Genomic DNA, 17,648 nt, shown 5'->3' with positions numbered 1-17,648 from the left:
CAGTATAATACATCATATGGCTTTTCGTGAGTTTCCTTTGCTAGCCATTGCAGTAATAATTGATCAATGAACTACATATCAAAGATCTGCATTACTCATATGATTATAACAATGTACTGACAACATAGTTGTCAGCCTTCCTTTCTACCATCATTTGACACAGACAGGTACTAGGTATCGCTATAAAAACAAGCATTTTCTTTATCTTTCTACCTTTTTACACCTTTCTATTTTTTATCTAATAATTATGACAGTAATTTAAAGAAATTTTATATGTTAATGAAACATATAATCCAAAATATGGGCACAATTTATTTAATTTCACAATTTACACACACAATATGGTTTTGCAAAATTAAGATTGAGATTTGATAAACATCGAACCTTGTTACTGTTAAACCACAAAAATGACATATTTTGAAAGCAATTTATAGACATGGTTACTAAATAACTGAGATTATTTATTTATTTATATTTTAACTTATTTATTCATTTTCTTAAGACAACACATTTTACACTGTACTTTCGTTATTTAATAAATAAATAAATAAATAAATCCCCAGCCTTAGTCTTTCTGTTGGCTCTATTTTGCTTATCTCATAACCCTGTCTACTTGTATAACAGCCTTAAACCCTTTGCCTTCAGATTCCTTTTGCCACTTATCTGCTTTAGCTATGTGCTTGAAATGTTTATTGAATTTAGTTTTGTCTCTGTTAGAACAATAACTGCACATTAACACACACAACTCAACCTGGAATTTAGAGTTTATTTCACAATTACTCATAATGTGGATTAGTTTAGGAGGTAAGTATAAGTATGTTTCAGAAACAAAATCAGCAGCAGTTGGTTTGGTAAAATAAAAAATGAATTAACTGCAAATAAGTACAATAAAATCAAAGCTCTTGCGTTGTAACTTGGTTATTTATGTAAAGCTTGGTGTGATATGTTTTCTGGCTTGAGTCCACTGGGTAGAAATCTTGAAGTCATTCTGTAAGTAGTGCTAAAAAAAAGGGAAAAAATAAGAAAAAGAGAACAGCACATAAAATATCTTTCCTGTCATATTCACTATATTCAACATGTGTAGTAATTCAGATTAAAGATACTGTAAAAACAAAATATGTTATAATTTATGTGAAGTATATGAATTTGTGTGCAGTATATTTTGTGTGAAACAATTTTGCGTGGAAAAATAAACACTACATAAAGATTGCATTGCACAATGAAGGATTTAAATTGCAAGTTAGATACGTAGGCATAAGCCTATGTATAAGCTTTAAATTCTTCATTGTGACATGCACATTTTGACTTAATTATGTACAGTATACTATAACTGCTATTCCTGTGTAGATCTGCATTAACAAAATTATTAAATACACAGTTTGGAATAGAAAAAAAACACTCAGACACAAGTGTACATAATATTCAGGTACTTATAGGTGCCAACACAGGGGTCAGAGAAGCTAAGTCTTTCACATCTGCAAAACAACAGGTTTGAATTTGAACTCCGATAGACATCTATGTATGTTATTGACAACAAGATGGTGTGATGCTGGCATAGGTCACACTTCAAATAACACTTTCATTACCTAGCTGAAACTTTATTTAATCTGTCAGTCGTGTAGCAGTTTGTGTTGGTGAGTTGATTGGGAGGTCGTCCCGAGGAACATGTCGTGGAATCGGATCGCCTGTAGTTAGCGCTGATAATCTTTATACTGCCATAGACTAAAATGAAAAGAATTAAACCAATGGAAAATATTAGCTTTTTAGAGATTAAATTATGTAAGTTGGAATATGTATTGTAATGTTATTATATGTTATATAATGTTATAGGTGCATAATAATTAATAGGGGAACAGAAGAGAACAAACCACAGTTCAGTGAAGGAGTAGAGTCTTCACAAGCTACAACTTGCTCTGCAGGAAACAATCATTTTGTGAGATATATATATAATATATTATTTATATATATATTATATATATTTATATATATATAAAAGTTGTTAATGTTAAATGGTAAGTTGACTGATTTGATATTAAATAAATGTTTGTGATTAGATAAATTGTGAAATTGAGGATAGCGGTACAATGGGTATAAGGATGTCAACTGCAAAGCAAAGTAATTAACGTTAATGAGACTTTATATGGCTATGTCAACAGACGCTGAGATACATGCAAGCTAACTTAAAAAGTAAATGCAAATTGTAAATGGAAGTCAAATACACAAAAACCTTTGAACATCTGATTTCAAAGGTTCAACTTATTGCTGTGTTGCAGAGCTATTATGTCATCACATCATTATAATATCATTTAATACATAAAACACAGTAATATTATTTCCAATACATTTCAAATGTAAACAATAACATATATAAACACAACCCAGGCTATGACATTATGATTATAGAGTTGCTGAGAAGAAGTTTAGGTGTGTTTGAAGCCCCCCCATCACCGATCTCCCTCAACAAAAAAAAAAGGACAAAATATTATATATATATATTTTCCAAACAGGAACATGGACATTACATTAAATATTCATTAGACTGTGTTTTCTACCTTTAATGATGATGCATTAAGACATATATTATCTAGGCATAGAGATGCATAAAGACTGCATGAACTTATTTGACTTGGCCTTATTTTATTCAAAGCTTACAAATCTAAAAGTGCTCTAGTTATACCTATTTGCCCGGTTTGAAGTAAAAAAAGACATAAAAATAGTCAGGACTGTCAGGGAGAGATTACTTACTAGTACAGATGTAGGACAAGGTGAGGTATTTAGCAGTTGCAGAACAAGGATCTGTAAAGATTGTGTACGAAGCTTGTACAGTGCATGTGCTCTTTCCATGACAATGAGAGTAAAACATTAACATGGCTTCTGTCACCAAAGGTCACAAAATGCATCTACTAAGTAAAATATTTAAACAAACAAACAAAAAAGTTACTGTGAGGCCAGAATTGAGAATGTGTTGGGAGCATAACAGTTGGTATTGCTGATCAAACTGCTGAACAGGTTGTGGAGTCAGCACGCCCATAGTTTGCATTTATAAGCTGAATAGAAGGCTCCTGCACAGAAACACAGATAAACTCGCTGTAATCAACTGCAACATCAAATATGTCAGCATATAAAATGGTCAGCATCCCAAATGGACAGAGAATAAGCTCCTACCACAGTCCAGTGTGCTGTATCCTTGATCGCAGATTACAACAAGTTCTAGAGAAAGGAGACAAAATAAACTGGAAGAACACCCATGATAAATTATACTGGGAATACTGTTTTGTGATGCCAAGTCTAAAGTGTTTTCAAAAATCCAACACACCTCCACCCTATAGGATACTTACTGCCTCTCAAACAGTCATAAGTTGTGTTGTAGTACTTGTATGTTCCAATACATGGGTCAGGGTCGCCAAGTAAATCCGTCTTTACCTCACACTCGCTCAGTCCACTGCATCTGTTTGAGTTATAAAGACCAAATGCGCTCACCATAGTTATAACTTTGGGTCATTTGCAGTTGAATCTTTGTTATCAAATTTTCTCATTAAATTCATCACATAGGAAACAAACAGGTTTGTATATTTTGTAAGAAATAGTGCAAGTAAATCTGTACCTAGTAGCAATTGAGGAAGTCACCAAGGAACAGCTGGTAACAGAAACCTGAGAACTAGGCACACCAGCACTACAGTGGTGCTGTCTGATCGGCCATAAACAGAAGACTTCACAATAATCAGTCCAAAGTCTACAGACAGTAATTACAATTAACAACAACACTACTACTACTACTACTACTACTACTACTACTACTACTACTACTATTACTACTACTGCTACTACTACTACTACTACTACTACTACTACTACTACTAATAATAATAATAATAATAATAATAAGCTTACTACACTGCAGGTGTTGGACATTTCCATAGCAGGTAATCATATTCTCTAAAAGAGAAAGATTATTAACAGGTCTTTGAGCAAGTAACCATGAAACTTTCACTTGGGCTCAATATGAAACCAATATCACATGTTATTTTGTGTTATTTAAAATTTCTGCATTAAATTTCACCTCCAGAAACAAGAAAGCCAAGAGCTGCAGTCAGCACTGTAAAGTAAAACAGAGTCAGAAAGAACAAATTTGGAAATATTAATATCAAGCAAGTATTTAGCAAAGGCTGAAACATTTTAATATTGTGCACAAATATAGGAAAATATACGTTCATGTGAAATTTTCTGCAACGATAATTGCTTATTGTTGTGACTATTGTCACGATTAAAATCACATATTGTGTTTTTAAATTTAAATATTTATAATTGTGCAAATATGCTGCACATCTCACTGAAACTGCAAACAATTCTCTTTTAAATTGAATTGCAATGAAGCCCTGTCACATTTGGAATGATACAAAATATTATCAAATAAATATCTAAAAGAATTAAAATTACACTGATATTTACACCAAACAATGTGATTCTTCTAAATGAAAAACGATCAATACAATAAAGAATGGAAAGATTAAACATAAAAGTTTGAGGTACTAGTAATTTATGTGTCTAATCAAGCATTATATGTTTAATGCGTAATTATTAAATGTTAAAAAAAACTTTCACAGGCAGGAAGTCACTTCATAAACCTTCATATAGCACATTCTGCAAATTGTTTCACTGCATTTTTATATGCTAATTCCTCATTAACCCTAACCCTCAGAGAAGCATGGAAGAGGCTTACTGCAGAGTAGAGTAAGTTTCAGGAAGAACATTGTGATGCTGGATGTGTCCAAGCTGAAGCAGAAACCTCAAGTAGAATGGATCTATTTATAATGAGGAAAGATTTCGGCAGTATACTCTTGAATTTATTCAGCTTTGTGGAACTTAAAAACGCTGTCCTGCATGTTAACATAAATCAAACATCAAAATATAGAAACTGTTTAAAATCCAATTTCCAATAGCAATTCTGAATACATGAATTGACTCCACACACTTAAAAACTTAAGTGGCAGCTGTTTTAAAAAGAAAATCTTTGTAAAAAGTGTTCATTTATACGTAAGTATGTATGTTTTTTAAAGCAAACAATTTTCAATTTGCCCCTGAAACGGCATCTTTTAGCCTGCACAAGCGCATCAAGTGCATTATGTCCTGAGTAGCAGCCAATTTTAGAATCTCATTAAAGGTGGTGTCTCCGATATTTGAGAAATGCTTCAGAAAACTGCGTTGGGACACCAAACTAAATGAAAATCAAAACTAATGTGTACCCAATGAGCAGAAAGTGGCGTGTCTTGTCAATATGCAGCGGAGAGAGTGTTCAGTGTGCATGTGTGACATTAGCAGAAAGTGGGTTTTAACACTGACATGGAGGATAAAAACAAAAAAAGAAAGCGAAGAAAGGCTTACGGATAAGGCAAGAAGTAGGACGTGTTAATATAGGATCAGCTTTCCAGCGCTAGAGAGAACTGAAGGAGTGGGAAGTTGGCCACATATTCACAGATTGGAGTTTCCTGGGTCAGTAACTCCTGAGCTAAACCCTGTTACTAGCTGCCTCACTACATTACTATGATAGAAAAGAGGTGTTATTTATGTAGTAACGGCGCTTAGCTTAGGAGTTATTGACTAAAATGCCACTCAGACCCTGAAGGATTTTTTTCATATGGCAGATTTATTCCCCAAGCCGGACTGAACTACCGGTCGGGCCGGGACCGGCCCGCGGGCCGTATGTTTGACACTCCTGCTCTAAATTTAGAGAAGACTGAAAACTAATGCATTATTAATATTCAAAATGTTCCAAAACATTTTTTTAAAATGCAATAATTTATAGACACTACCTATGATACATTACGTTAAAAGTACAGTCAAATAAATTATAGTTTAGTTCCTTTGCAGGTGAAGACAATTTTCAATCTCCTTTAACTCACCAAGGTTGGGCTGTCTCACGACTTGACTTGATTTTAGATTTTAGTTTAAAAATATTCTTGTCTTTTGTAGCTGTTTGGATAGCTCACTAGTTTTCAGATTTTGGTCTATAAAATTGATTCCTCATTGAGAAGTTATTTCCTGAAGCTCTTAGTACCCTATATACTCAGTGTACAGTTGTGCTATCTGTTATTTGAACCTGGCCTTGACTTAATCAGAAGATGCATGGAGAGTACACACAGATGGGCACCAGCAGCCCAGTCAAATCTAAACATACAGAAAAACATCTACCAAAGCAAAGCAGTAAGAACTTCTCTCTGCTTAAGCATTTTGTTTAAAATCTTTATTGGACGTTTACTGGATCGTGGTTTGGAATTCACATGAATTTACACAAATCTAATCCCTTAATGCTTGCATTTAGAATTTACTTTATTACCCCAAGGCCAGCACATATCACTACATAACTTTCCTAGAACATGTGTTTATAGTTGGTGTTAACTGTCTTAAAATGTTTGTTGTATAATAGGTAGTAAATAATGTAATCTTTATCAAGTAACATGTATAATCTTTTAAACAGTATCTCAGAAATAATAAAGAAAAAATAAACAAAACAGAAACCACGTTTTCCATTTTGCTTGGCTATTTCCCTGTCAGAACATTCCAGCAATGTGTGTTATGTTCCGTTTTTTTTTTTTTTTTTTTAGCATCTTCACTTTGCTTTGCCTGATCCTTTGTTCATTTCCACTTCTTCACAGCTATAGATCTGTTAAATATCTTTGAACTAAGATTTATGCTATTAACTAAATGATTAAAAAAGACCATGCAGGCACAGTTAAAAAATAATACAAATGTTTTTTCACTGAACACAGTCATTCTCCATTGAAAAGCTTCAAGATCAAGCCGATTCCAGTGCAGAAAATAAGTAAAAGAAGTAGTTAGTAAAAGCTAGGAGACACACTACCAGGGCAAACTAATCAAAGTGGCAAAACAGAAAATAATCCGAAAATAAGTTCCTGATTCCCAACGGCATAGTTCTGTTCAACTTGCGCGAGACGGCAGGAGAAGGAGGGACAAGAATTTACCCGATTGTCCTTGGATGACCTCTAAATTAGAACAGCTCCCACGCCCCGAACAAAAGTGTTCACTTTGATGAGCTGGCAGGCTGGATCAGGTAAGGTCAAGACAGAAGGAGAGTTGAAATGTTGCTTGAATTTTCTAAACGCATGCTCAGGGACACAGGGACACAGGTAAAAGTGCTGCAGGTGGTGGTGAGCCAGTGAAGGGGTACAGCAACCACACTGAAGCCTCGGATAAACCTAGAATAAAAGTTGACGAATCCCTAAAAGCCTTAATATGAGCCAGACAAATCCTGATAGTGCCTATCGAGAGGAAAAAACACTGGAATGTGGTTTAGGTGGCATGGAACTCAGACTTCTCCACCTTAACAACCAGATCATTCTCCAGCATGGGATGAAGCATGGCTCAGATGTGTTCTTGTTCTAAATGTATAGTATTATTTATGTCTGTACTTTCTAGAGTCACAAACAGCTGGAACCAAATTCCTTGTGTGTCAACACACTTGGCAAATAAACCTGATTCTAATTCTTTTCATATAATCCTTTTCCTCATGCATTCATTTTCTACCGCTTATCCGAACTACCTCGGGTCACGGGGAGCCTGTGCCTATCTCAGGTGTCATCGGGCATCAAGGCAGGATACACCCTGGACGGAGTTCCTTTTCCTATATGGACCAATTATATATTTTTTGGGACTAAAGTATTTTAGACTATTCAGAATCTCACCGCATTCTAAACAAAGATGTTTACAAGACTTTTTAGAGTATGATAATGTATGTCAAGTCTATAATTTTTTCTTCTTCGTCTGGGATTATTATTTTTTTTTATTATGTGATGCTGATATATGATTTATTCAATTAAAACCAATTTAATGTGATTTTTGCAAGTACACACATCTGTTTCTTTTTCATATTGATTTTGTCCTTGCTCATGTTTTTTAATTTTTTTATTTTTTTTTAGAAAATTGGACTGTTTCCAATTCATGTTTAGACTATAACATGCCCAGGCTGTCCTTTAACTATAACAATCAGTCTCCTGATTGTTCAGTCACAAAGACAGCAAACAAACCAGCTGGTATCAGGGATACAAGTTTGTCCAGTTGATGCTACTTGTGAGTGTGCTATTTATCTTATTATGTTTGTTTGGCCCTTGCACATATAAATGCGTTCATTACATCATAATGTCCAATCTAACGACCAAACAACTTGTGAAACTGGACGATGTTAACAACAATATGGAATGGACTTCTCCATTCGACGATGACTATTTCACTGAATTTGCCCAGACTGATCCAGAAACAGACAAAGGTGAATATGGACAGTAGTGACTTGTAGAAAAGTTACAGAGATTGATGTTTAAGGCTTTGCCTTTATTTGCATTTTCTATGTACGGGTTCTGTCCCCACAAAAACAGCATATTGTCCACTGAAGATCATGTATTTTATGAAGCATTCATGAAAACCCTACAGGGGAAATGATATGCTGATGTGAGATTGAAAGTGACGTGACATACGTTTAAGTATGGTGACCCATACTCAGAATTTGTTCTCTGCGTTTAACCCATCCAAAGTGCACACGCACAGCAGTGATCACACACACACACCGTGAACACACACCCGGAGACTCGAACCCACAACCTTAGGGTTGACTTCCCCCGTACATGACTTCCATGACTTCCCCCATACATGATTTCCCCCATTCATGATTAAGCTTAGTTTAAGGCATATACAGGAATATATATATAACTGATTAATTGATACTAACTAAGCAATTGATTAATATTACTGCGAATCAATTAGTTGATCGGGGGGCAAGGTGGCTTAGTGGTTAGCCTCACACCTCCAGGGTTGGGGGTTCGATTCCCACCTCCGCCTTGTGTGTGGAGTTTGCATGTTCACCCTGTGCCTCGGGGGTTTCCTCCGGGTACTCCGGTTTCCTCCCCCGGTCCAAAGACATGCATGGTAGGTTGATTGACATCTCTGGAAAATTGTCTGTAGTGTGTGTGAGTGAATGAGAGTGTGTGTGTGCCCTGCGATGAGTTGGCACTCCGTCCAGGGTGTATCCTGCCTTGATGCCCGATGACGCCTGAGATAGGCACAGGCTCCTTGTGACCCGAGAAGTCTGGATAGGCAGTAGAAAATGAATGAATGAATGAATGAATGAATGAGAATAGACCTTGTTTAGAGATGTTTGTATTTTATTTCCTTTTATCTTTTATCTGTTTCGTTTTTTTATGTATTTTATTTTTTATCTGTTTTAATTGTATTTGTATTAATTGGTTTGATATATTGCTTTATGTCTTTGTAATATTGTGCAGCACTTTGGGCAATTGAAATTGCAGTAAAATGTGCTATATAAATGAATAAAGTTGAAGTTGAAGTAGCTAATTGTTTGTGAAAATGAGAATAGCAGTACTGTATTTTGGATTAACTATATACAGTGATATCAAGGGATTGTTTTAATGGTATCATATTAATTAGCTGCATTATTATTTGTGTCATATAAATGTTCTTACATTGATACTAATAGAAAATCACAACTTGTATTACACATTTCTAAGTAAATAGAAAGGCACAGCCAGTTTTAATTCTAATGAAAGGATTTAACTACATAGTTCTGCTATGTATGCTACATTCTGAATACACATAAACTGACACCATAAGTTTGCAAAGAGAATTTTTTCCCTTTACCCACACCTATTAGTTCATCAGAAGCACTTGATTGCACAATTCAACTCAACTATGAACTGTTGTAGAAAGGACATTATTTAATATCCAGTGTCACCCAAATCATGATGGGTTACAGTCTGAGTCTGGTTCCTCTCATGGTTTCTTCCTCATATCATCAGTAGTTACTGTAAATACATGTATAACTTATAAGGGTATGATCCTTTTTTAGGCTGAAGAGAGGCCACTGGTTAGAAAGCTGGAAGTCATTCTGTATGACAAACAGAAAAAGAGAACACCACATAAAATACTGAAGTTCAGTAAATTTTAATATAAGGAATAGCAGTATATTTTAGGTTGAAACAATTTTATGTGGAAAAACAAACACTTTATGGAGAGTTTTGTAGTTTTGGATTTTTTACAATTGTATTTTTTTCCTTTATGTCTATGAACCTACATTGCACTTTAAATTCTTCTTTGTAGTATGTGATATTTTTAACTTTAATACGTATAGTATTCTATATCTGTTGTGTGTGGTGCTCTGCAATAAAACATTACTGCAAATTCCATTTTGTGGGATGAATAAAGGAAAGGAAAATATCTTATCTATGACTAATCTATGACAGGGAAAGAAACTCACAATCAGACACATGTACACAATTTTCAGGTACTTATAGGTGTTAGGACAGAATTCCTAGCAGGGACCTGAGAGCTGCTACATGATTCACATCTGCAAAACACCAGGCTTTTAGTTGAACTCCAATAGGTATCATAATGTTTGTAATTGGCGATGGTGTGATGGTATGATGCTGGCATAGGTCACACTTCAATTAATACTTCCATTACCTAGCTACAACTTTATTTAATGTGTCAGCCATGTAGCAGTTTATGTTGGAAAGTTGACTGGGAGGTCATATTTGGTGGATGGTTCACCCGCAGTTAGTCTTTTTAATGCAAGCACCTACAATCCGAAGAATTAAGCAGAAGTGGAAAATTTTGCTTTTCATAGTTTAAATCTTTGTTACATAAAAAGTAGCATTATTTCTACAGTCTTATATAATGTTATACAGTAGGTACACAGTAATTATGAGGGGAACAGAAGAGTAACCACAGTTCAGTGAAGCAGTAGTGTTTAACATCAACAACATGCCCTGTAGGAAACAATCATTGTTCAAACAATTAATTCCTATTTGTTTATTTGATCCAAGTACTGCTAATCTCATTTTCACAAACAATTACCTAATATATATATATACACACACATTGTGCTTGTATGTAACACAGCATCTGTTGACACAGCCATATAAAGTTTCAATATTGTTGATTAATATAGGCCTGTGCTTTGCAGTTGGCATCTTTTATACCCATTTTAAATCCTATTTGTTTATTTGATCCAAGTACTGCTATTCTCATTTTCATGAACAATTTAACTAATTTATATATATAACAACACGGTTATAATTTTGGTTCATTTGCAGTTCAGTCTTTGTTATCAAATCCTCTCATTACATTCATCACATAGGAAACATAAAAATGATTCACTCCAGGAGTGATACGTGGTAAGAAAATGTTACTACATTAATCTTGATTGAAAAGGCTCACAACTGAAATATTTTGCTGTAGGGGCAACTATTTAGTAACTATTTAGTTTATACATATGAAAGTTTTTTATAATTAAGCAATTCTCTCTAAATTGAGAGAAGCTTGAGATAACTATAACACTATTAATATACAAAATGTTCAAAAACTTTTCTATGAATGTATTCTAGACACGAACTGTGATACGTAACCGTTAGAAATACAATAAAATCAATTATAGTCTAGTCCTTTTGCAAGTGAAGACCATTTTCAATCCTTTTAACTCACCAAGGTTGTGCTCTCTCAATACTTGACTTGATTTCAGTAACTGTTTGGTTAGCTGGCTAGTTTTCAGATTTTGGTCTATAAAATCTATTCCCATAAGATGTTATACTGTACCCTGAAGCTCTCAGTACACTATACTGTATATTGAGCAGGTGTACTATCAATTTGCACCTGGCTTTGATGTAATCAGGAGATGCATGGGGAGTACAGACAGATGGGCACCAGCAGTCCAATTTAAACATACAGAAAAACTCCAAAGCAAAGCAGTAGGAAATTATGAATTCCAGCCACTTGAAATACAAACATGTTTGAAAACATCTGACCACATTTTACGTTATCTTACCAAACCTGAATCCAATACCTAGGTAAATAACAACTTAAGAAAGCCTTCTCCTGACTTGAATAGAGCTAAAGATTGATGAACTCTCATAATCTCATAAAGAAGAAGCAAAACAAAGACACACCCACATAGATGTAACAATAAGGAATTTTAAATAATTTTAACAATTTAGATAAATTTGCCAAATTTCTCTTTATTTATTTTAGAATATATTTTTATTGAGCACTTAACATGTATTGCCTTTGCACAAATAACAACCCCATAATAACATATTGTTTAAAATTGCGCTTATCTCTTAAATGTGTCTGCTTGCATAACAGCCTTGGACTGTTTACCAGTTGTCTGCCTGTTAATAACTATTTGCACCTCTCTGCTTGAGCAATATTTATGGACTTTGTTTATTGGATCATGGTTTGGAAGGTGAATTTTCCAAATAAAGTCACACAAATCTCATCACGCTTATGCTTGCATTTAGAGTTTACTTTATTGTATAATCATTAGTACTGTAAATAGCACATATGTTTAGCTTCAGAAATACAATCATTACAACAGTTGATTATATAACATGCAAATATTAAGTACACCAAAACCAAAAATCCCACACTGTATGGGCTGATGGATGCATATTAAGAATCTGGTCTTTGCTTCAGACTGAAAAGAGGCCAATGGAGATTAAGCTGGGTTCCCTTGCGTTATTCTGTCAACAGCATTAAAGACAATGGGAACAAGATAAAAGTTGTAACATTAAATAATACAGATTAAAAATAGAAAATATATATTTCTAAAAAAAACCTTTTATATAAAGTTTCCTTTGCCTTTAATAAGTGATTGTGATTATTAGTGATTTTTTTATTTAAACAATGTATAAATCCTTTATGTATTTGATATATAAGAAAGAGAAACCTACAGTTAGAAACAGGAGTAAACAACTGTCAGGTACTTATAAGTGAGAAAACATGGGTCAGAGAAGACATCATTTGTAGCAGGCACATTACAGCTGCTCTGTCCCTCACATCTGCAAAACAACAGATTTTGATTTAAATTGTACCCATAAATATCATTATCATATTTTAATGATAGCAGTCATATATTTTAATGATGAAAAATCACAGTTTAGGTACATCTTTCCATTACCTAGCTGCAACTTTATTTAGTGCATCAGGTGTGTAGCAGTTTGTGACAGTGAGTTGACTGGCAGGTCGTCCCGAAGAACATGTGGTGGAATCGGTTCGGCCGTAGTTAGCGCTGATAATATTTATACGGCGAGCACCTAAAGTTTGAACCATTTTACACAGGGGATAATAGGTTAGCAAAACAGTTAAAAAAGAAAATCAGCGAAAAAAGACCAACATTAATGTCTTGTGGTAATAGTTATCACTACATAGCTTTTCTAGGACATGTATTTATAGTGCTTATTGTCTTAAAATGATTGTTCTATAATATGTAGTGTATAAAATAATCTTTATTATGTAGCTAAATTAAAAGGTAGATCAGAACAATGAAGAAAATAATGAACACAAACCACATGTCAGTACAGCAGTATTGCCTTCACAGGTCACAAGTGTCCCTGCAAGAAACAGATTCATTGATGAATTATTTGGTTTGCTCTGTCATTTTTGTACAGATTGTGTGACAAAAGTTCTAAAATTACTCTGAATATCCTTTTTAACAAATAATATCCTTTTTACTAGCATAACAAGAAAAACATTATATATTTTAAATATACTTGAAATAAAATTGCTATTAACAATGCAGGCACATTTGAAAAATAAAGTCATACTGTGTTTTTTCATAGTAAACACCTGACTACACCAGAATCAGCATCCTGGTAGGAACCTAACCTTGGATCAATGTTTTCTATTTGTTCTAGCCTACTTTTAGTCATAGCTCAGATGTCAGAAAGTGCTTTGGTTCATTCCTGTTTATCCAAGATTCCTAAAAGAATTCAACAAGAAGCTCAGATTACTCACTATTGCACTTGTAGGACACAGTGAGGTATTTAAGAGTCCCAATGCACGGATCGGTAAAGATGGTGTATGAAGATTGTACAGTGCAATTGTTCTTTCCATTACACCTTTAAATGAAAGTAAAATGTTAATAAGTAGAAGTAAACATGCTGCTTCTTTACATACATTTATAAGATCATATAAAGAAGGGTACATTGAGGCCACTTTGGAGAGTGTGTTTGGAGCGTAACAGTTGGTGTTCTGGAACAAACTGCTCAAAAGTCCATTTACGCAGGTTACTGAATCAGCACGGCCATAGTTTGCATTTATGATCTGAATAGAACCATCTCCTGCACAGAGAAATATGTGAAATTGCAGTAGACCAATGGCAACATCAAAAGTGTTAAAATGCTCAGCAGCCCAACAATAAGGATCTAAAGATCTTACCACAGTCCAGCGTGCTGTAGCCTTGCTCACAGATCACAATGTTCTCTAAAGAAAGGACACAATATGTACTCAGTGTGTGGATAAACTAGTATAATTAAAAACAAACAAAAACTTCTGAGTACAGTATTAAAAGTGTTACATAACATCTGAGATTTAAAGAAACAAATACACCAGACAACAGTAAATATAAAATGTATTCATAAATAGCATCATAAACTACTATGCCAAAATATACACTAGAAGGAGCTAAATATTCTATCTGTTTCTTTAACTTGCTAGTTTCTAGTTGGGTATATTAGTGCTTTCTTTCTTTGTTTCTTACTTTCTTTGTTTCTTTGTTTCTTTGTTTCTTTGTTTCTTTCAGAAATTAAGAAGGACATTGAAAAATGCATAACTGGACTATACAGATTTTTTTTAAGAAAGAAGGAAAGAAAGAATCTGTCAGTGAATCCATCTGGATTAGTTTAGACATGCACTGATTTGGTACATATATCTCTATAGACATCTACTAATGTCTATATATGCAGTCAGTATTGTTGTCTAAGTACTGAGCATCCTTCTTCAGTACTTTGATGCCATTTCCATAATTGTCTGCAATACTTACGGCCACTGATGCAGTCATACGTGGTGTTGTAGTACTTGTAAGTTCCAAAACATGGGTCAGGGTTGCCAAGTAAATCAGTCTTTACCTCACACTCTCTTAGTCCATTGCACCTATTTGGGGTATATACAGTAGACCAAATGCTGTAACCAGTGTTATGATATTGTTTCTTCAGAAATTATAATAAATAACATACACCAATATTATATCTATATCTAAAATGTAAATTATCTGCAATATTCAAAGACAAATCATAAATAACTTATTCAACAACTAAAATAAGTAATTGTGAATATGTTAAAGGTAAGCAGATATTTTATTTATCATTACTGGAAGGAGACCCATACTAGTCAGTAAAAGGACAATGCCAGTTGATTGGTTACTTAACAAGCTGCATTTTCTGTTTTATTAACTTGACACACATTTCCTATTTTATTAACTAAAGGCTGGAGAGGAAACGACATTTAATATCCTCTATGGCTTAAGTGGTAACTTCTCATGGACATTCTACAACATGTGTATTATGGGCCATTCCACTGATGTGTTATAGCCCAAGAAATCTATGTACCTGTCAGCAATAGTAGAAATACTCAAGGCACAGTTGGCGTTAGCGACCTCAGAAGAGGGCCGATTACTACAGGTGTCACGGTTTGTACGTCCATATATAGTAGACTTCACCTTTATCAGTCCAGTGTCTGAAGACACAATAAACCAAAAACAAACACACATATATGCTGTGTCATGGTTTGTTGTTTGCAACTCAGAAGCTTGCTCTTTTATAGAAATTGAGTATTGTAATATCTAGTTTCCTGTAGTAATAAAATAATTTCATATACCAATCATAGGTTTATTACATACTATAGGAACTTACCACAAGCGAGGTGCTGGATATTGCCATAGCAGGTAATCATATTCTCTGAAACAATAAATTAATTTCATAGATATTAGTGCAAGTATATCTGAAGTATTTGCTCTGTAAGATTTTTAATTTTAGCTATTTAAAATGTTTGACTACATTCAGTTTTTACCTCCAGAAACAAGCCAACTGTTGGCTGCAATAAGTACTGTAAGGAAAACACAGGCAGCTTACCAAAAGAAACAAACTCCACATTGTTTACTATTTCTCCTCTTAAGATGCAGGCTTAATTTAACAGAACACACTCATGGATTTCATATGGAAAGCACAGAAGAACTTACAGGTGAGTAGCGTGAGCCTCAGTAGGAGCATCATGATGCTGGGGTTGATGAATCAAGTGATGGACCACTGGAAGAGCTCCCTTTATAAATGGTTCTAGGAAATAGAAAAACAACATACTGAACATATACAGTAGGAACATCACAGTTCCTATACTGTACTTCCTTATTCCACTTTTCATAAATAATAGTTCATACAACAAAGCAAATCTGGAAACTGGAGACAATCAAATCATACAGTGTTAATGCTGATCAATTGTGAAAGCATTTTGCTAGATTGTATTGAAGGACCAATACGTACTATTTGCTTGTATATAAATATCTGAGGCCAAAGTACACTGGGGTGGGGCACTTGTAGCTAGGGGTTTCACTCACTAGCAGCTACTTTAAGAAGCCACACTGATGGACATTTCTCAGTAACCAGTGTAAACAGTTTTGTGTGATGTGCAGCATGTAGTTCAATAACAAATTCATCTTCTCTAAAAAAGATGCCATGCTGTGTTTTTTCCTCTGTCACTTTATGGTTAACCATTTATGGCATCCTTATCCTTATCCAGAGTAGACATTTCACAAGCAAGTTTACCGCTATATTAGCTGATTAGATGGATAAATGACATTTTCATAATATAATATTATAATTATATAATTAGATAATATGCTTAACTCAATTATTGCCACCGAATGCAAAAATCACTTTAAATGTTGACTCTATACAACTTACGTTTAGACTATAAAGTGCCCAGTAGGTCCTTTAACTTTATACTTATACTTTATACCATGGCTCATATGTCTCTTGATTTTTTAATCATCTAACCTTTGGTGAAACAGCAGATTTTTTAAACATACAGAAATATTTGTTGTTATCTTATAATATGTTGCAATATTTTTATTTTCCTATATTAAGCAATGTTTAGACCAAGGTTAGTATAAAATATTGGGCCATCAAAAATTAATGACTAAGATATAATTTTTAGGATAATTTGTATCCAACTCGGCCCAAAGTCTGTATAAAATAATGTATAATGTGTATAATGTATAAAAGTATTGGATAACTGCCTTTCAATAACAATTCTTCTAGCAGTAGTGGGTGAAATCTTTCTTGGTGTACGTGACCAGGGCTTAGTATCAACAGAGCCTCTAATTTTCTACCTCTTTGTCAGAGTTTGAACAATACTTAAAGCTATTTTCTTATTAAAGCTATTAAACTTATTTACCCAGGCCCATTGGCAGTTCTTTTGTCTTCCCCATGGTGCAGTATCAAGTCAGTGCATCACCTCATGAGCTGAGAACTCACAGACTTTTTATGTATAGACACTAATTATAATTACAGCAAGACACAGGTGTGGAAATGAAATAAAGCCATTTAAACCTCTGTTTGTCAACCTGTGTGTTTATAATGTGACCAAACATTCAAGTATATGTAAACTTTTGTTGTTTAGGTGATTTCATTAGGTTCAAAAAAGTTGAGGAATGAGTTAGAGTACTTTATCTGCTTTATCTGATAGTTATCAGTACCAAGAGTACCAAACTTCAAAGAACCTTTTTTTTAAGAGTTTCCAACATTATGAGAGGGGATTATTATTCCTCTATGGTACCATACCTCCAGGCCCCATTTTAG

The 17,648-nt window shown here is 34.2% G+C and overlaps 1 protein-coding gene and 1 pseudogene across 1 annotated transcript; both read right to left on the bottom strand.

Annotated features, from left to right (window-relative positions):
• Positions 1-746: 746 nt before the first annotated feature.
• Positions 747-4,175, bottom strand: LOC113656111 (annotated as a pseudogene).
• Positions 4,176-12,702: 8,527 nt separating this feature from the next.
• Positions 12,703-16,144, bottom strand: LOC113656246 (rhamnose-binding lectin-like). The gene is made up of 11 exons (XM_027167403.2): positions 16,034-16,144; positions 15,865-15,900; positions 15,708-15,752; positions 15,405-15,531; positions 14,840-14,949; positions 14,236-14,280; positions 14,003-14,138; positions 13,813-13,916; positions 13,365-13,409; positions 12,977-13,112; positions 12,703-12,857 (listed from the first exon to the last, which is right to left on the bottom strand). Exons 1-11 carry the CDS (start codon positions 16,065-16,067, stop codon positions 12,752-12,754), a joined length of 924 nt encoding a protein of 307 aa, XP_027023204.2. The 5' UTR covers positions 16,068-16,144; the 3' UTR covers positions 12,703-12,751.
• Positions 16,145-17,648: the final 1,504 nt, after the last annotated feature.

Source organism: Tachysurus fulvidraco, chromosome 14 (genome assembly GCF_022655615.1).
Source record: "Tachysurus fulvidraco isolate hzauxx_2018 chromosome 14, HZAU_PFXX_2.0, whole genome shotgun sequence".
NCBI classification, from domain to species: domain Eukaryota; kingdom Metazoa; phylum Chordata; class Actinopteri; order Siluriformes; family Bagridae; genus Tachysurus; species Tachysurus fulvidraco.
This window is presented reverse-complemented; position numbering and strand designations above follow the sequence as displayed.

Excerpts from the sequence above, each read along its gene's own strand:
- LOC113656246 (XM_027167403.2), bottom strand. The coding sequence starts at position 16,067 with ATGATGCTCCTACTGAGGCTCACGCTACTCACCT. Across the intron at positions 15,901-16,033 it reads GAGGCTCACGCTACTCACCT|TACTTATTGCAGCCAACAGT; the intron begins GTAAGTTCTTCT and ends TTTTCCTTACAG. Across the intron at positions 12,858-12,976 it reads CTAAATAAAGTTGCAGCTAG|ATGTGAGGGACAGAGCAGCT; the intron begins GTAATGGAAAGA and ends GTTGTTTTGCAG.